General features: G+C 50.6%; 1 protein-coding gene across 1 annotated transcript in view; it reads right to left on the bottom strand.

Annotated features, from left to right (window-relative positions):
* Positions 1–19,576, bottom strand: part of LOC144944669 (phosphoinositide 3-kinase regulatory subunit 5-like) — a 58,200-nt gene extending 38,624 nt beyond the window's left edge. Inside the window, exons 1-2 of the mRNA XM_078873028.1 lie at positions 19,477–19,576; positions 14,821–14,921 (exon numbers count right to left, since the gene is read on the bottom strand). Of these exons, the coding sequence (XP_078729154.1) occupies positions 14,821–14,921; positions 19,477–19,576 (201 nt within the window). The remainder of the gene's footprint in view (positions 1–14,820; positions 14,922–19,476) is intronic.
* Between the last annotated feature and the right edge of the window lie 1,401 nt (positions 19,577–20,977).

Here is a 20,977-nt window from a genome sequence, read left to right as displayed (position 1 = left end):
TAAGCGGGTAAACCGGAAGGAGAAGGCAGTCGGGGTGTGAATGGAAAGGTGTGGGGCCACGCGGGCGTACGAGCCGAGGGGGCACCGTCAGAAGCGGGAGCCAACCCTGGGAACAGTAGGGAGCTACTGGGAGGTGTAAAGCTGCAGATAGAGATAGGCAGTAAGGCTGTGTGTGAGGGGCAGCGGGGTGGCTGCCAAGAGTCGCAGGAGCGACGAGAAGGCGAGACAGCAAGAGGCTGTCAGAGCTGCAGCAGGAACAGCCAAGGGAGCTGTGTGAGAGTACAGCAGCGGAGCTGCTGTGGGGCTGCAAGAGCGACAAGAACAGCAGCGGGGCTGCTGATGTGGACTGGAGTGACATCGGAACCAGCACAGAGAGAATAAGAGAGACAGCCGTGTGGGAACGCAGTACGGACCGAATAAAGGACACTGAGCCAGAGATCATGGTCAAGTCTTTTATTACACTGGGGTCAGAAGTGAAACGGCATGTCTAAGCAAGTAAGGAAGAAAATTCCCCCGGCGCCAGCATCGGCTTCTTCGTCCGACGACGACGAATTCCCTCCGACCACGGATTCTGCTGGGGTGGTGGAGGAGAGCCCTGCTGAGGCGAGCACGGGGACGGGCGTGGAAGATGTCGGCGCGATGGCGGGTCCGTCAACAACATCGGACGCTGACCAAAGATGGCAACAGGTGGCAGAACAACTGGAGACACTCAAGGACGTCCTGGCGCATCTATGTCACCTCGTTACGCCAAGGACGACGATGGAACGAGAAGGTGCTCCACGGGCCGCCACGTTGCCTGCCCTGCCGCCGCCATTGGCCACGCGGCAAGAAGACGCCATCTTGCGCGCTCCGCGGCGCCAAACCGCCATCTTGGCCACGCCGCGGGCCGACGCCATTTTGAATTTGCCTCCGGAACAACCATCATTGGAAGACGGCGTAAAGAGGAGTCGGAGTCGCCACCTTACTACAGTTAAGGAATTCTCTATCGGGGGCGATTGGAGCGCTTTCGCCTGCCGATTTTTAGCGGCGGTTCGTTCGGCAAGATGGACCGATGCGGAGGCCTTGGAAGTGTTGCCGACTCTACTGGACGACGAATCTGTTCGATTTTTCCGTTCCATAACGGCCGATAAGAAGAAGACTTTATGTGGAGTTTTTGAGGAAATGGCCGACGCCTATGAGCCACCTGACGACGCGCATCGGCGATTCGCTCAACGACAACGAGCACCCGAAGAATCGCCCGTGGCGTTCAGGGGTGCGGTGTTGGAGCTGGCCATGGCAGCATATCCTGACACGCCACAGGATCTGCTCGAGCCTCTCATATTGGGAAAAATGCTGGAGCTGTCTCGGGATCTGGGGATCCCCATGCCGGTGTGTGGGCATGAGAAGCTCACGTCCCGGGCGGCAGCAAAGTGTCTGGATGCGCAGTTTAATCTCCGTCGCTGGAAGCAAGTGGCGGCATGGACCGGTGGGCCCGTCAAGGAAGGAGGCGCGATGGGGTGGGACCCCACAAGGGCGATCTATGTGCCGGATGAGCGGGGTCCACAGGAGCTGACGGCTGCCTCCTCTCCATGGTCGGGACGCGGAAGGCCGGGGCCGCGCGCTACGCCATCGGGACGGGGCCGCCGGGATGCAAGACCTGCGCTTCGGCGCAACGAGGCCGATTGCTTCCGCTGCGGCCGTAGGGGCCATTACGCCAAAGATTGCTGGGCCCGCTTCCCGGGTCCGCCGCAGCAGGAGCACACAACACCGGACAAGCCGACCAAGGAACCTCCGAAACAGGCATGTCGGCACGCACCAGACACTCGGCAAGGCTTTACACCTCACCCACCACCTTTGTTGCGCGATCCTATTGTTGTTGTTAAAGAAAGGCCATCGACGGGGCCTTTTCATTCAGTTACGCAGTGGCGCAAATTGGCACGGAGAGTTGTCGCGGCCGCTACGGGTTCGTCCACTGTACCGGGGTCCATACAAGGTGTGGACGTGCGCATTTTGGTCGACTCGGGAGCGTCTGCGACTATTATATCGGATGTCATTTTCCATCTGTTGGGCATTCCGCCGGGGGCTGTGCGTCCGGTTTATGGGTCTTGCGTCGCTGCGAACGGGGGTAGTATGGGTATCGTGGGCCAGGTGGATGCTAAGATATCTATAGGGGATGTGTCGGCTTCGGGCGTTGTGTTAATATCGAGATCTTTGGCGGTTCCTTGCTTACTAGGCACGGATTTTTTGGCTAAGATGCCCATTTTGATTAAAATCAATGAGAATTGTATTGAATTGCCGGGGGGCCGTCGAATCTCGTTTCTGCCGTCGCCCTGGGGGCGACCTGCTTCGGCCGTACAGGTGCAGGCGCTGTCCGTCGCATCTGTGGACATCCCACCTGGTTCACAGATGCTTATACCCTTGCGGTATCGGAAGCCCCTGCCCAATCGGCCAGGAGCATTAGGGGTCTTGTTGTCACCATCCGCCACGATAACAACGGGATTGGCGTTAGTTGGGGCATAGACCATCGTCCGGCCGGATCAATTACCGGTTTTACAGGTGCTTAATGCGGGGGTGGAAAACATCCGTGTTCCGGCCGGTACGGTTGTGGCACATGCCACTACGGCGTTTGCGACGCACGATTGTCCGCATCGCCGGGGAGTGGTCGCTGGTGTTTCCGAGCCAAGGGGTTCGGATAATCGTTGGATCGCTACCTTATGTGACGAAAATTCTTCCCTGTCCGTGGGGCAACGTGATGCGCTGCGTAAATTGTTGCTGACGTATTCGGATGTGTTCAGCTCCGACGATTTGGATTTGGGACGCACATCGTTGCTTTCCCATCACATTGAGACGGGCGACGCTGCCCCTATTCGGTTAAATTCGCATCGGATGAGTCCAGCGGAGCGAGAACACGTTCGGGGGGCGGTGGAAGACATGTTGGCTGCGGACATTATATCGCCATCTAACAGCCCATGGGGCGCTCCTGTGGTCTTGGTTAAGAAAAAGGATGGCAACTTGCGATTTTGTGTCGATTTCCGGAAATTGAATAAGATATCGGTGGCAGATGCGTACCCCCTGCCGCGTATGGACGACTCCCTTGACGCATTGTCGGGGGCTAAGTTCTTTTCCACACTGGACCTCTCTTCGGGATTTTGGCAGCTTCCCCTTGACGAGTCCTCACGGGAGAAAACCGCATTCCGTACGCCGCAGGGGTTATTTCAATTCAACTGCCTCCCGATGGGATTGAATGCGGCCCCTGCTACATTTCAAAGATTGATGGAGCTCGTTTTGACGGGGTTGCAGTGGGAGACGTGTCTTATATATTTGGACGATATTATTGTGTTCAGCCGCACATTTGAGGAACATTTAACGCGGCTGGAGACAGTGTTCACGAGGATGCGCTCTGCCAATTTGAAATTCAAACCAAAGAAATGCCACCTACTGCAACGGTCCGTCCGTTATTTGGGGCACATTGTGAGTGCAGAGGGGGTGTCCACGGATCCGGAAAAGACGGCGTGTGTCCGGGATTGGCCGACTCCGGCCTCTGTGGGGGATGTTCGGCGGTTTTTGGGATTTGCCTCGTATTACCGAAGATTTGTGCCGGGGTTTGCGACGATTGTGAGGCCCTTGCATCTCCTTACGGGTAAAGGACGGAAATTTGTTTGGCGAGAGCCGGAAGAGGCGGCCTTTCGGAGTCTGCGTGATCTATTGGCTACGGCCCCGACATTGGATTATCCCGATTTTGATCGCCCTTTCATTCTTGATACGGACGCGAGTGACACAGGTATTGGGGCGGTATTATCACAGTCTAAAGGGGGCGTAGAGCGCGTCGTGGTGTATGGTAGCCGAGTCTTGTCGCCTGCGGAAACACGCTACTGTGTCACTCGTAGAGAACTTTTGGCGGTTGTTTTTTTCCTACGGCAATTTCGACCGTACCTTTACGGTCGTTCTTTTATTGTGCGTACGGATCATGCGGCCTTGCAATATGCACTTAAAATGGACCAGCCATCGGGACAGTGGGCACGTTGGTTGGACACGCTGCAGGAATTTTCCTTCCAAATTCAACATCGGAAGGGAGTGCGCCATGCGAACGCTGACGCACTTTCCAGATTACCAGGGCGCGCCCCTTGTAAATGTGCGTCGGGGACGCATAGGTGTTCGCCGATTCTGAACCCCCCTCAGCCGCTTACGTTGGCCGTCGGGAAGTCGGATACTCCGATGGAACCGGGACCGACTGATGGGGTTTTGAATCTGCCGCGGTCTGTCTGGATTCGGGAACAGATGATGGACGAGTCGTTGTTGTCCATGCGGAAGCGGTCTATGAGGGACAATGGGAGTCCGAGTTCGGCTGTGGGGGCGCGAACCGCTCTCCGAGATGGTCTGCTTATGTGGCAAGAAAGGTTCCAGGAAAGCTGGCGTGTGGTGGTACCAACGTCCTTGCGATTTGAGTTGATTAGAACTCTCCATTGTGACACACTATTGCATTTAGGGGTGCAGAAGACCTTGTTGACGTTACAACGTCATTATTTTTGGCACGGCATGGCGACAGATGTCGTAGGGCACGTGCGCGCGTGCCCTGAATGCGCCCGGCGTAAGCCGCCTAAACATCCTTACGTGCCGCCTCTCCAGTCGATTCAGGTGTCTCGAGTCAATGAATTGGTGGCACTGGACATACTGGGACCCTTCCCACCATCGGCGAGGGGAAATAAATATTTGCTGGTAGGGGTTGAGTATCTCTCCCGTTGGCCGATGGCCTGGCCGTTGCCCGATCAGTCGGCCGCGGCCATCACCGACGCCTTTTTGTTTGGGTACATTATGGACAAGGGGGCGCCGGAGAGACTCCTCACGGACCAGGGCCGAAATTTCTCTTCTAAATTATTGGCTGAAGTGTGCGCGGGCCTTGGGACTAAGAAGATACGGACATCTCCATACCATCCGCAGACGGATGGTATGGTTGAGCGGCTGAACAGGACATTGTCTGCCATGCTTTGCCATACTGTGAGTGAACAGCAATCGGATTGGGATCTGCACATCCCCGGAGTGCTTTCGGCGTACAGGATGACGCCCCATGCGGCTACAGGGTATTCGCCGTTTTACCTTATGTATGGTCGGGAAAACGTGCCTCCGGTGGATGTGCAATTGGGTACTGGGGTGAAGGGACCTCGTAAACCACTCCCTGAATACATTCAGGACACGGTTCACCGGGTTACGGAGGCGCGGGAAAACGCCCGCGTGGCTACGGCCAAAGCCCAGGCCCGGAACGAGCGGTATGCTCGGCGGTCTGAGGGGGAGTGCCCCTGGAAGGTGGGAGACCTGGCCTGGCTCCATTGCCCGCAGGTGCGGCCGGGGACCTCTCCTAAATTGCACAAACCTTGGCATGGTCCTGTGCGCCTCATTGAGGTTCCCAATCCACAGTCAGCGCGCGTTCAGTTTGGTTCTCGCCGTTGGTTTGTTCATACGTCGCGGTTGAAACCATATGTTGCTCCCCTACGTGATGCGTCATCTCCCAATGTTGCCTTGCCGGGGTCTGTTGCTGCTGACTCTGACTCTTCCCCGCCTGCGGCCATTGATCTTGCTAGAGCGCCTGTCGTACCTGTTCCAGACAGGCCGACCGTGACACCGCGGGGGAGGAGTGGGCCTGTTCGGAGGGCGCCTGCCAGGGCTGCGGTACCTTCAAGCCCGGCGACCCTTCCGACCCCGCTGCAGGCGCATTCGCGGAATACGACCAAGACTGATTCGTCAGGGACACGAGATGTCGGTGGACTTCCAATCGCAGCAGGGGAATTACCCCCTGTCATTTCTCGTGTTCCATCGCGTCCCCGTTCTACAAGTGGGCCGCAGACCGTCCGGGACGGGCCGGCGACCCGCACTCGTTCCAAATCGCTTACGTTTCGTTGATTGTATGTTGTTATTGTTCTTGTTCTTGCCGTCGTATTTATCGCATGCTTTCGTACGTTCGTCGATGTTACTTGTGTGTTGTTCTTGTTGTTATATTGCATGCTTAGTGTCCTTTAAGGGGGAAGGTCGGTTCACCGCATTACGCTTTGGTGTTGTTCAGCCGAGGTCGGCTGGGTTTTTTCTATGGGGGAGGGTGGTGTAATGCGGGCGAAAGCGACCTTCCGGATGTGACGTCACGAGGAGGCGGAGCCAGGTGACGTGGGTGAAAGGTAGGGGGTCCTTAAGCGGGTAAACCGGAAGGAGAAGGCAGTCGGGGTGTGAATGGAAAGGTGTGGGGCCACGCGGGCGTACGAGCCGAGGGGGCACCGTCAGAAGCGGGAGCCAACCCTGGGAACAGTAGGGAGCTACTGGGAGGTGTAAAGCTGCAGATAGAGATAGGCAGTAAGGCTGTGTGTGAGGGGCAGCGGGGTGGCTGCCAAGAGTCGCAGGAGCGACGAGAAGGCGAGACAGCAAGAGGCTGTCAGAGCTGCAGCAGGAACAGCCAAGGGAGCTGTGTGAGAGTACAGCAGCGGAGCTGCTGTGGGGCTGCAAGAGCGACAAGAACAGCAGCGGGGCTGCTGATGTGGACTGGAGTGACATCGGAACCAGCACAGAGAGAATAAGAGAGACAGCCGTGTGGGAACGCAGTACGGACCGAATAAAGGACACTGAGCCAGAGATCGTGGTCAAGTCTTTTATTACACTATGATTCACAATTGACTTTTGGGTAAATGATTAATCGTAACAGTGAATTGGTCAGATCGCTTAAGTAGAATCTATGTCGTACACCCTCCTCTACCTTGACACAGGCGATGCATAAAGTTTCCACGTGATGAACAAACGTGGCCCGTTGTATATTACCACTTCAGCACTGCCGGGTGCCTTGGAGAAAAATCTCAACACCGCTCAACAACCGCACGAAACAACACATCGCCATCTGACCCGCAAAACAAATTATGAATCCACTGAGAGCAGGAACCCGTGGAGCTTCCGTGAGGATTTTATGATGAGGAGCAGAGAGCTCCTTTTCAGCAAACTATTTCACACGCACACATCAACAACAACCGCCATTCGACACTAAGTGGCGGTGACGTCCCCAAGGCGCTTGTGACAGGCTAGGTGCACTTTAACTGCCACGTGGTGTATCGAACGCCCGCTGGGGGGGGGGGGGAACAATGTGTCTGGCATATTGACTACTATATTTACCCAAGAATGTCAGTGTGTAACGCACGTGACGTCACTACACCTGGACCAGCCCCCCTTCATTAATAATCATGAAAGGGTGACGTCATTCCGTATGAACAAGGTAGAGCGGAAACAGAAATTTGTTGACGCAAATAACCTTTCATTTTCACCTTTCGTCATACAAAGTAAAGCTAATAAAGACATCAACACAGCAGCTCATATAACGAGCAAAAGGCTGTGTGTGTCCCGCGCGTGACGTCACTCGACATGCCCCTCCCCCCTCATTATTATTCATGTATGTCTGCTTTTTTTGACTAACGCGAGCGGCTACGAAACTTCGCTTACGATTTTACGTATCTTTATAGAAAGTGAAGGCAATAAATAATTCTACGCCGCATCGCGGTGCATTTGGTGCCTTTATTTGTTTCTTCGGCACGTCCAACAAAAGGTAAAATCTACTTTACGCTTCCAAATCATGCTACAATAAACATTTCTCTGCCACTTTGCAGACATTGTATCGAACTCCAATTGTTTTCAACCCCAGCGAGCGAAAGCGGAAGATAAGTCAGGATCAGAGCAGCGGATTTCAAGTAATTGAAGGTCCGTTAAATACAGTGCTACTGTGACATTACGCCAGGAAAGCTGTCTAGGGTGTGGACCAATCAACTTCAAGGACAGTGCATACATTATCAGAGTTATGTTTTTTGTTTGCATTATGACTGCAGGTATTGTGGTCTATGCAAACATGACTCCTTGTAAAAAAAAGGTGTCAGTTTTGTTGCCAGATAAAAGGGTAAAAAAACAATTATCAAGTGTTTTATGACTTAGTTGCGTGCAACAACCACTGCCATATTACAGCTTCCGTCCTAGGACTGGCTAACAAGCTAGTTAGTATATAGAATAAAATATATGTATTGGTCGCAAAAGCCTATATGTTGAATAAATCCATTGCCGTTTGTCCATAACTTCATCACACTGGCCAGTCAGTGCAGATTGGTAAAGGGGAGGCCCCAGGACTTGCTCCGGTATCACCCACCACCGATATTCGCCATAGTCAGGGGAATCTAACTGAGGTCACTGGGTGCAGGGCACGAACCGATGCAGCGCCACTCAGCAACCACCGCTGCACATTGTAAGCGAGCATTAATGTCTATCGTGAGGGGGCATGCCTGATTACAATGCGTTATTTCATCCTATTAACTAAGCACTCAAATTATGTATCACGACAATCCATGTTGTGTCGTCTTTGTATAGGTCACTTGAAAACACCCGATTAGCAATTGGGCACCGCGGTGGTGAGATGTTAATTCCCTCGCCTGGTATACAGGAGGTCGTGGGTTCGATCGCGACCCTGACGCCAGCTGCTGTATATTTGCGTGTCTCTCTCACCGTGGTCGCGTGGATTTTTCTCCGCGTCCTCCGGTTTTTCCCTCCGTATTTTATAGAAATGTGCGTTTGGAGTATTTGGCCGCTAAAAATGTTCACGTGATAAGTCACTTCGTTGAGCTGTCATTTGTGGCTAGGTCGCTTCTGAAAAATATATAGCTCATTAGGCCTAACCTGGTAAAATAAAAATAGTAATGAGAATATGTGAAATTATTCAGAACCATAATATATATTGTGTATATGTATAGAAAGTTGGTGATGCTGCGTTGGCAGTGATGCACAAGCACAATTAACAAAAATGTGTCAGCAACACTGTGGCCTTAAAAAGGGGATGGGGGGAAATCATCAGTCAAGTTTCAGGCAATAGCCCTTCTTGTGCTATGAAGAAGAGCAAATTACCCGAAAAGTTGCCGATTAATTTTATATTTTATTTCTTTCAAGGCAGTGTTGTTTAATAGAGAGGGGTAAATTCGGGGAAAATGCACCGAAGCCAAGCAAGCAATACGGTTTATACGTCAAGGGAAATGTGACATGGAATGTTCCAAACATATATATACTGACGCGGCAGTTGCAGGGCTAGAGAAACTCCTCATATTTAATCGTCTATCCCAGCCACTGGCCAGGATGGGGGTGGGATATTACAATAGTGCATTTTAAGAAGCGATAACACACGCACAATGTAAGCACGGCCGGCAATGTACACAAAACTTAATGGCGTACAGAGACAGGTCGACGATTCATAAATGGGAAAGATGGTGTAAGATAAGTTACAGTTCATTTATTTTGCAGTGATCCCTTCTTTATTGCCTTTACGATTGCCATCGTCTGCATTTGGGGGGGGGGGGGTCGTTAAATTTGTAAACGATTAAAATCATCTGCTGTGCAAACGGCAGGCTTCACCGGCTGAAAAAAACTTACCCCGGTTTATTTCATCCACTTTCGTGATCTAATCACTCGAAGAACACGCGTTTATAAATTCATGAATTAACGGCGGCAGAGGCGCGCCATTAACCCGTTCGCCCAAGTCTGCACTGTGGTAGCGGACGTGATCGCTGCGATGGGCTGAACGGAAAGCCGGGCGAGTCGGCTGCGCGAACCACCGTGCCTCGGCGTTGTTATTGGGAAGCCTGCGGTTCCAGCAGGGGGTCACGCCGGGTCACGGACTCGCATTCGACTCTGAAAAAGCTGCTGCTGAATGGAGGCGGCGATGAATCACCCCCCCCCCCCGCAGTGAGGAGCTCGCATCTGGGCTCCAATTCTAAATGGCTAACGTGGCGGAGCCGAAACAGATTGAAGAGAGTTGGTCTCGGCAGATGCAACTCTCTCGTGAAATCATGGGAGGGGTAGCTTCTGCACATCTGAACCGTGTGCTTGTTAGGAGAAGTAAACCACACGGATCATCTCCTGAGATGCCTCGTAGCACCACAATGCTACTCCTCAAGATTTGGTAATGCCAAACACCAGAAGCGGTGGCTTGTGCAGAATATTGGAGAAAGACCGTGAAAGGTTGGATAGGAGACGAGACGAAGGATACGATTCAACTCTGTGCCACACGTACACTCGCTGGTGTGCCGGTTCTATGAGCGGTGTGTGCTCATTGTCTTTGTATCCAAGGTTCCAAATATAAATTTTGCAAACCACCAAACAACTGATAAATATTATTTGGGTCTTTCGGTAAAGTCAAATAGATAGAAAAAATTATAAAAAAATAATAAAAATATCACGACATATCGATCTCAACACAAGCAATCGTCATCAGGTGATAAATACCGCGGGAGAGCTGCTGAGAAAATATGAAAAAGAACTGATAAATGTCTGGAATATTAATAGCAAAACAAACGCAACACACTCTTCAACAACACTGTGGCCTTAAAATAAAATAAAATATCGGCAACGTTTCAGGGCAATGGTCATTGCAGTGTTGTTGACGAGTGTATTTAGCTTTGTTGTTAAATGTGCTTGTGCACGACTCGTCATGAACTCGTTTGGGATATCTATATTGTATATATAAAAGGGAAATTTGTGATTATGTGTGTCTGTTCAAAATGTTTAGCGTACTTCCCGAGATGCAACAAACTTGAAATTTGCCATGTGGGTACTTTCCAGACTTTACACTATGCAAAAATTATAAAATGACACTTTTGTATTTTGGGGGGGGGGGAGGGGCGCAATAATGCATATATTTTGCAGGACAAGTGAGCTGTGACGTCACATCTGTCATATGACCCGTGTGCGGAAGCATAACGGAGTGTGCCTGCTGATCGCGGGTAAAGTGAAATACAAATGTGTTGCAGGTCTAAGGCGTTCTTCGCGCAGCATTAGTTTATTATTTCAGTCGTTTACTGCCGTACGCACCCTGAAAGTTGTGTGTAGTGGTTAGCTCGCTGCCCTACGATCCCGGCGACCCGAGTTTGATTCCTGCTCACGGCCACCACCGATGACGATTATTTGAACCGGTCCTGGGCCTCCCCTAGGTCGACTCAGCATCAAACGAGTAACTGGTGTGGTGTGTAAACATCGCCACTGGGGAGACAAAGGCGGCTGGGCGTGGTGAATGCAAGTCCCGGGCGAAGCCGGGTAGTAAAGCTAGTTAATACAATAAGCGTGAATTATTCGGGTCTTTATTGCTTGAGACCATATCACATAGGCTTAATCGGACCACAATTCCAACCCGAATAGATCGGATGGGGATAGCTGCTATCACAGAATTAAATCCTCTCTGTCGACTTTGATCGATTACGTTTGCAAGGCAAAGTATGTATGTGCATTTTACCAGGTAAGGCCCACTGAGCTATAAGTGATTTCCTGCTCAAGCAGGAATTGAGAAAGTGGCTCATGTCGTGTTCAGATACCTGAGCCAGTGGTGGACATTCCACATTCCTATGGTGGGGGGCGGAGAGTGCGGTACATCCATTGGGGGTGGGGGCGAGAGTGCGAGTATATCCATAGATAACCATTGTTGACTTTTTTTTACGTGATAGAAATTGTATCGACCCCAGAAGGATGATGAGCTCAGGTGACTCATAACTGACCATGTAGCACTCTATCGCTTAAAATAACTACAAAAGTTACGTTAAATCGTTCATCTGCAGTATTATTATCCGAGACAATCTTAAGTTCACGGAGAGAAAACAGAGCTTAGTCTGACACGATGTGTGCCGATTGAGTGTTTTTTGTAGCCGCTGTCAGTCGGACAATCTTTTCCTGCATTTTATTTCCACCGCCTGTTATAACAAAAATCCTATTCCGCAGGGAGGTCAAGCGAGTGGTGTTATTCGGCCACACAGCATGGCATTGGTGACAAGGCAGCAACCCACTGTGGTCAAGAAATTATGAAGAAAATTCAGCATGATACCTTTTTTACGTTGCTAGATTGATCGTAATAGGCTGGTTGATCGGACACAGCCTGCAAACAGTTTTGCAACCAGTCCACCAAGTTATCTGGGTTGAAAAGGAACCAATCCTGGAGCCCTTTACTCATATACGGCACTGAATCCATCGATTGAACGTTGAATACAGTGTTTGGAATCGGGTATGAGTCCTTTCAGTCACAAGTCTATTGTGTGTCGACATAGTAATCGTGGTACAAGTACGACATTGAAAAATTTACCATGCGAATATTTGGACCTCGCAAATAAAAACGTGGAAAACACACCCAGAATGCAACAGAACTCTCGGATCTCAGAGACGAAGCAGAGTTGAGTCCGTGCGGCGCTTGAATGGGCGACCACACAGCAGGCTGTAAGATCGGAATTTGTTATGACAAATTCAGCATAGAGCCGTTTTTGTTTTTGCGAGATTGATTTTAATAAGCTTAGATGGGTGACCACACAGCAGAGTTGCTATAGGCAGTGGGGCTAAGTGGTGGCCCAACTAAGGGCAATGGAGCTACAACTTACGTTCGCCCACCTTCAGCCTAATCCACATCGACCACCGTGGTGAGGTGTGGTCTCATTTCTATGGGAATATTGCAATCGGTGTCTATTTGGTGTTTGAACATCTTAACGCCTGTATTATTGCCAGAAGGGGTAAAGGCTATTTCTTTTTTCCAATTATGGTCATATTATCCCCAGAAGCCATGTGTGAAGACCATCACCCAGCAGTGAATTGACAAAGGGATGTGCATGTATCCACTGTATACATAAAACCCAATCGAAAAAAACACATTTATGCTTGTATTTTGAGATATTGCTTGGGGGCATCAATAATAACCACATCACTAATGTTTTTCTTTACTGATTTCATGGGCTGTCATGAACAACATATTAAATACATTTAACCAGTGGGTAGCAGCATCTAGCATGAGTAAATACTGTGCATCATTTAATCATCTAGCTGTAGCCATCTGCACTTATTTTCCCCCATGGTTTTGTGACCGTGAAGTGATATCATTCGTCACGTGATCCACACCGCCTTGGGCGTTGTCACATCAGTTGCGGTTTACAAGCTTATAGTGCAAAAAATGTGCAACAGAACGCGAAGCGTTTTTAAAAATATAAGGGTGCAGGGCTAATCGATAAAAAAACGCTTATTTCAAACGATCAAGTTAAAGAAGCTCTCTGACTTTTAGTGAACCCATCCATGATGGAGTCCTCAACTGACAGCAGCGGTATTGATCAATTAGAGCAGATCATGCGTGTGCCTGTTGGCTGAACGGTTTGCAGTGATAAAGTGCTCAGGCTGTGGAAGCACGTTATTCTAATGAGTGCACGTTCACATGGTCCTGTCAATGGCAGATTATGGGTCGGGGGAGGGGGGTCAATCCTCTACACAACACATGTTTTATTCTTTGGTTCTTTCGGTAAAGTCACGTATAAAGATAAAATAATAAATTAAATAATAGCATACGACGTTTCGATTGCAACACAAGCAATCATCATCAGGTATAATGAAATGGCGACACAAAATCTAACCAGAAAACCACAGACAGACATATAAGCAGACAGATATCACCAAGATACACAGAGAGAGCAACACAGGTACAGAGAGGGGTGATCGTCTCTGTGGGGTGGCCTTAAATAGACAGAGGGGGGCGGAGGCAGAGAGAGGGAGGGGTTAGAGAAAAAATGTACATGTCAATGAGTACGAAGAGACGCGTAGTAAAGTACGCAGGCTTAGAGGGAGAAATAACACACTAAATTAAACAACCTAGCAAAGTATCGAAATGTTATGTAAAACGACACAGAGAGTCGGTCAACACACAATTAACGCATAGCCTGGTCGATTACGTATTTCAAAGATTGCTAAGTTCGAATTTAAGTGTGAAAATTCCAAAGAAAGACAAAACATAAAAACAAGAGGAACGGAGACACACAGACAGAGCAGAACACAAGAACGACAAAAAAACGAGTGTAGACAGAAAAAATCACACCAAATATACAGGCAGAGAGAGAGAACAAAAAACCCAGAGAGAGAGAAAAAGGCAAACTCAGAACTTCCCCGTAGAAGTGGTTCAATCTTAATTTTGGAGCTTTCGTGACTGCAAGAATTATTATTTGGTTCTTTCGGTAAAGTCATGTTTCTTCACCCAAATTGGTCAATGCACAGCACGTGTTGTTGATGTTGTTGTTGGTAGCATTGAGCACTAATGTTAGGCAGTATTGACCCAGATCTGGTTTGGTGCTGCGAAGCAGATAAGGCAGAAAACTAACCAAGGAAGCATGATACAACAACCACCGCAGTATTTCTGTGCGGTCTCAATATTTATCTTGAGCAATGTAAGTACATTTCAGCATAAAGACACAACATTTTAACCATGACACCGGCACATATGGCCCATTTGTATTCTTAAAAAAATATGTCATGGTATTTTTACGGTCTGCTGTGGAGCATACGGCGCATGATTGTGGTGATATTACCACAGTATTAACCTCTGTATCGTGCGGAAAATGCACAACCGTTCAGTTACGAAATTAAAATTGCTCGTAAGTCACTGAATTGGGGTAAAAGCCACATTGCAACGTCGCCCCCTAACCGGAACATAGCGGCGCCTTCGCTACAGCCTTGCGCTACAAGATTGGCACGCATACCAAATGTGACCCTATTATTATTGTCACACGAGTTTCCTAAAAGTCTTAAATCGTTGGCACGTAACCTGAATATCCAGATCACCTCCAGGTCGCCAGTTCGCATTGCAAAAGAAAAAACATGCAGCCGTATTCATCGGCGAGGAAAATACATCTATGACCCCGTATCATTACACACAGCATAGTTGCACAGACATCGTGATTATGTTCCAAATGGTTGCATATTTTTGAAAAATGCATTTTGCCATTTTGTGCTGTGCAAAAAAAAATATGACCTTTAAATGTGGTGCAAGTGATGTTTATGGCTCACCTCGTTAACCCTATCCAGAATACACCGCAGCAGAACAGGAGGATTTGCCTCATCCCTGCTCACGAGCTCATCCAAGCAGAAGCGGTTTGTGCCCAAGGTGGCTGCACATACACAAAGGCACCGTCATCATCATTGTTATCTCCATCACAATCATCATAATCAACATCATCATCATGATCAACATCACTAGCATCATCATGATGATCGAAGATTCATTGTAACCATCAACATCATTAGCACCACCTTTATCATCACCATTAACACCATCATATCATGATCGTTATCACCAATAACATCACTTTCATCATTATATTGCCATCACCAGCATCATAATCATCATCAGTATCATCAGCGACACTACCATCATCATCAACATAACCATAATCATCGTGATCTTGCAGAAGAATAATCTTTCACCGAGCGCAATCAAGCAACACCGGACTTCAGCAATCATGAATTCAGTCAGTTCACTTATTCATTATCGACCTTGGTCAAACCACTTCTCGATTAAAACTAAAAACGATATAATTGTATTTTTTTTTACCAGGTAAGGCCCACTGAGCTATATAGCTATTTTTCAGAAGTGACCTGGCCACAAACAGTAGCTCAACGAAATTGGCTTATCATGTGGATTTTATCTTTTTATAGCAGCCAAATACTAAACGCATATTTATAATGCGGAGTGCCCGGATGAATATCCACGCGACCACGGAGAGAACATGCAAGCTTCAAATACACAGGTGTCAGGGTCAGTAACTAAACCGAGAACCCTCCTGTATCGCAGACGAGTTCGTTCACATCTCGGCACCGTCATCATCACCATCGCCATCACACCTTCGATTAGCACGGTTGGCCACATGCGGTGCGAAAGATGTTTAACATACGTACATCAAAATCAACATCACCATTATCATCATGCTCAACATCACGACCACCATCACGATCGAACATTCATCCGTAAATGATCGAGGCTATCTCAAGCGCTCGCCGTCTCTTCACAATCCCGCGATCCTGCACTGAAGCATCTTCACGCGAGAGCTGAGTTTCACCATCGCTCTCTGAGATGCGTTGCATCTCAATTACGAGGAACGGGGGTGCGGTAATTGTGCAAGAGTCAGTCTCGTGTCGCGGTGCGGCTGGGGGGATGACATAATGAAGCAAAGCGGACGCTTTGTGTCGTAACATCGCCACTGCTGATTAACCCGTGGTTACGGACCGAAATTACAAATCCAATCGGAAGCAGTAACTTATCGGTGAATGCCGCACCGATTTTTCAAGCCGGCGAATTTGTACTCCTGGCTGCTGTAATTTGGCGGGGTCGCAACAGATTGATTATAAGCCGAGAGCGCGCTCATAACTCACCTGTCCTTGTGGCATGCGGGACACTGCATTACACATTTGAATGCACGCATTGGCTCTCTGCTAACTATTACAATACGAAATGATTGATGGGGGGGGGGGGATACCTCTGAATAGTCTGGCAAGCGGTAGGTACTTAATCGACCTGACAAACATGTGCGTGCATGCGCCTGCGTGCGCGATTTTTCCACTCGCTGAAAGTAGCCGCACACAAAAGGTGCGCTGCTCACAGAACAGCAGGCAGGGCACGACTCCCCGTCATGCGTTGCGTGTGTGCACGTCACGGCACCGTCGCAATTGCACGTGCAATGCACGCCACGTGTGCAGCGCATTGCGCATAGCCCGTGGGAAGACAAAGGCGGCCGGACGTGGTTTTAGCCACGCGTGTTGACCTTCATCAGTGCTCCTTTGGCCAGCAGTCGCCAGTGCCCAACAATCTGCGAAGGCTGCATGGGGGAATCTTCGCATCTATCTTCGTGTGTGTGAGTGTGTGTGAGCGAACGTGTGTGAGCGTGTTGTGAGCGTGTGTGAGTGTGTGTGAGCGAGTGTGTGAATGTGTCTGTGAGTGCGTGTGTGAGTGTGTGGGAGCGTGTGTGAGTGTGTGTGAGCGTGTGTGTGTGTGAATGAGCGTGTGTGAGTGTGTGTGAGTGAATGTGAGAGAACGTGTGTGAGCGTGTGAGTGTGTTGTGAGTATGTGTGAGCGTGTGTGAGTGTGTGTGAGCGAACGTGTGTGAGCGTGTGAGTGTGTTGTGAGTGTGTGTGAGTGTGTGTGAGCGAGTGTGTGAGTGTGAGCGTGTGTGAGTGTGTGTGTAAGCGTGTGTGAGTGTGTGTGAGCGTGTGTGAGTGTGTGAGTGCGCGTGTGAGTGTGTGTGAGCGCGTGTGAGTGTGTGTGAGCAACCTGCAGCACCACACCTATTACCATCATTAGGGGAAAAAACGGTGATCCAATCTCCGACCCCCAGGAACAGGTTTGCAGATTTGCTGAGCATTTCTGTGAGGTCCTGGGGGAGGGAAAATCTCTCAGCCAGGAAAACATCATTGCACAAAGTGGGGATAACCCTGCTGAGGCTGCGCTGCCTCAAATATTGGAAGAGGTCACCCCCTGTGAGTGGCTGGCTGAGGTGCCATCTGTTGAGGAAGTACTGAAGGCGATCCGGAGTCTGAGACCAGGAAAATGCACCGGGCAGAGATGATCTCCCAAGCTAAATGCTGAGGGAGGGTGGCGTTTGTGCACAGACTGCCCTAAATGACATCATAACAACAGTCTGGACCACTGGACGGGTTCCGCAGGATTGGAAGGATGCCCTGGTGGTCCCCCTCTTTAAGAAGGGGGACCGCACAGACTGTAACAACTACAGGGGCATCTCACTCCTCAGTGTGCCGGGAAAGGTCCTGGCAAGGATTATTCAACATCGCCTTGCTAGGCACGCTGATGAGAGGCTTGCGGAGCCCCAATGCGGTTTCAGGAAAGGGCGGCCCTGCACAGATGCCATATTTTCTGTCCGTCTGCTACAGCAGAGGTGTAGGGAATTCCAACAAGAGCTACATCTCTGCTTTATTGACCTGGTCAAGGCCTATGATACCATCAGTAGGCCTGGGCTCTGGGTTGTTCTTCGTGCTTTCGGAGTCCCTGACCCTCTGCTCACGATCATTAAGGACCTTCATGATGGTGAGCGGGCCCGGGTAAAACTACGTGGCCGGGAGTCGGAGCCTTTCCCTGTACACCTTGGGGTGCGACAGGGATGTCCTCTGTCTCCCACATTATTTAACATCTATTTCGACTGCGTGGTTCGTGAAGCCTTCAATAGCTGTACCGGGGGAATTTCCATTTGGTACAGAGATAATGGGAGGCTGATCGACGCCCGGGTGCGATCAAGAGATGGCTCCCTATTGGTCAACCACGTTATGTATGCCGATGATTTGGTAATAGCTGCTCATTCAGAAGAGGAGTTGGAGACGCTGCTGCTGAGACTGGAGCGGTGCCACTAAGAGGTGGGGCCTTACCATCAGCCCCACCAAAACTAAGCACCTGCCTCGGTATTTTGTACCATCGGACACTCCACCCCCACAACTCCCAATCGGTGATGGGGCAGTTGTGGAGAGAGTGGAGAGTTTCCCATACCTGGGCAGTGTGCTCATGACCGGCTCCAGTTTATCAGCAGAGGTCTCACTCCGAATCAGTCGAGCGGCAATATCTTTTCATCGGTTGCGTAACGCTGTGTGGAAGCTACCTGGTCTGTCGCTCCGCACGAAGCTTCAGGTCTTCTCGGCCACGGTCATTCCCTCCCTTCTCTACGCTTGCGAAACGTGGACCCCCCTAATGGAACATCTTCGCCAGCTGGAAACATTTAGGCTGGCCTGCCTACGATCCATCCTGGGTTTAACCAGGCTGGATTGTGTGAGGAGCTCACAAATCCTTGAAAGATCTGGGCAAAGTCCCATCGGTGAGCTCCTCCGGCAGGCAAGGCTGCGTTGGCTGGGTCATATAGCCCGCATGCCCAGCCACCGCATGCCTAAACAGCTTTTGTTCGGCCGGATCGAGGGGGCTAAACGGGCGCGGCACGGGCTAAAGAAGAGATGGAGTGATGTGGTACAGGAGGACGTGGAGCTGAGTGGACTTGCCGATGACTGGTACCAGCGGTGTCAAGATCGGCCTCAGTGGAGGAGGCTCGTGAAGGACGCTACTGGGCAGTTGGAGGCAGTCGCCCTCCAATAACAACGGAGGGCGGAGGAGCGATGCTCACAACAACGAGCGGAGTGCCGGGTGGCTAAAGCACAGCAAGTTGGTACAGTAGGGGGCACAGGTGGTGCATCAGCCAGTCATCTCGGTTATCTCGGTCAGTCGACCCGTGGCACCTGCTGGATCTGCCCCGTGACCTCCTGCCAGCGGGCGTTCGACACTTCACGTGGCCTCAAGGTGCACGTGGCCTGGCACAAGCGTCGTGGTGACGTCACCGCCACTTAGTGGCGAATGGCGGTTGTTGTGTATGTGAGTGCGTGTGTGAGTGAGCGTGTGTGAGTGTGTGTGTAAGCGTGTGAGTGTGTGTGTGTGTTTGAGTGTGTCTGTGAGTACGCGTGTGAGTGTGTGTGAGCGTGTGTGAGTGTGTGTGAGCGTGTGTGTGTGTGAGGGAGCGTGTGTGAGTTTGTGTGTGAGTGAGTGTGTGTAAGCGTGTGTGAGTGTGTGTGAGCGCGTGTGTGTGTGAGTGCGTGTGTGTAAGCGTGTGTGAGTGAGTGTGTGTGAGCGCGTGTGTGTGAGTGAGAGTGTGTGAGCGTGTGTGTGAGTGTGTGTGAGCGTACCACGGAATGTCCTCTGCAGGTCGTGCAGGCCCTGCAAGCACCTGGACAGCGCGTGCTGCACCCGCTTCTCGCTGCTGTGGCTGGCGTGGGGCTGATGCATCGTCCTCGACCCCCCCCCGGCCGCCCCCCACGCAACCCTGCAGCCCAACAGCGACGGCGGGGCCCTGCGTTCACGAACAAACGCCCGCCAATTAAACACCCCGCGTCTCGTTACGTCTCGCTTGCACTGTCGTAATAATAATAACAAGAATAAGAGTTTCAACTTGGAACGCGTCGCTACCAAAGCATTCGCTCGCTGAGGATGACTCGGAGGCGTGAGATGGAACCACGGGCCAGCGGAAAGCCACAAACAATTGCCCAAGCTCTGCGGTCCTCTATATGTATGAGGTGTTGTCGGCTAATTATTGCGTGCTTACGCGTGAGAAGGAAAGCAGAGCACCCAGAAAAAAAACCCTCAGTGCGAGGGCGAAACACTCTATCCCAGTGGTCTTCATTGCAAGGCCCGTGGTGGCCTATAGCGCGGCGCCTGACGTGCGGCCCCCGACAATACACAAATATTGAAAACACCTCCCATCATCATCATCGTACTGCTGTCAAACCCCCAATGGTTTCAAATGGTGTACCGGTCCTCAACACTGAATAATCAATGTCTTTTTGGCGAAAGTTGCCCCCCTCTGAAAATTAGTGACGAACACTGCTCTACCCCGTACAGACGGAGCGGCAAAAGTCCACAACTTCGCCGCATCGCCTTCTCCTGGTGAGCCACGGCATGACTCCTCATCGATGTTCACAGGAAAGGAGTTTCACGACATCTCTGTGTGTGATCCACCAACCCTCGCTGCTGCGTCCACCGCGCCGGATTCCAGGCAGTCACTTGCACAGCCAACAGCGGCCCGTTCGCCATACGATTCAATCAAGGACATGCAAATGGAACATGGACTGCATGTGCAATAGAGTATATAGTCTCCCTTGTCTTAGGCTACCATCACAACAATGTGACCGATTGACAGCAGCAGCAGCAGCGATGCAGTAATAGACGACTGTTTGACCAGTTTCGTCCTCATTCAGACTCATCAGTGACCGACGCTCGCTGCTATGAGGTCTGCCTCTGGGTACCGTACACTCGGAGTCACCCCTTCCACGCGATGGGTTTAAATTTAGATTGGACACAGCCATCAGTCATCAAATCTCGCCAACGATGAGAAGACAAAGAATGCACCGTCGTAACGGAATCGTGTACTATTATTGCGCCGTGGTGGCTTTAAGGTTGATCGTGATGGCTCGTGGGGTTAGTAAAACGATGATCGCTGAAGTGAGCAAAGCACCGGGGAATGTTCCCGATCTCAGCCGGTGGTAACAAACCAAGCAGGGGTAGAGCCTGGGCAGTGCTTGCAAAAGCAACCACCGCGATGTTCCAGAGACGGGTGCGGTAGGCGTTGTGGGCAGTAGAGGGCAGTGCAGCAAAAAGTCCACGGTTATTCTGCACCCCCCACCCACCACC

The sequence above is a fragment of the Lampetra fluviatilis genome, chromosome 35 (assembly GCF_964198595.1).
Source record: "Lampetra fluviatilis chromosome 35, kcLamFluv1.1, whole genome shotgun sequence".
Classification (NCBI taxonomy): domain Eukaryota; kingdom Metazoa; phylum Chordata; class Hyperoartia; order Petromyzontiformes; family Petromyzontidae; genus Lampetra; species Lampetra fluviatilis.
This window is presented reverse-complemented; position numbering and strand designations above follow the sequence as displayed.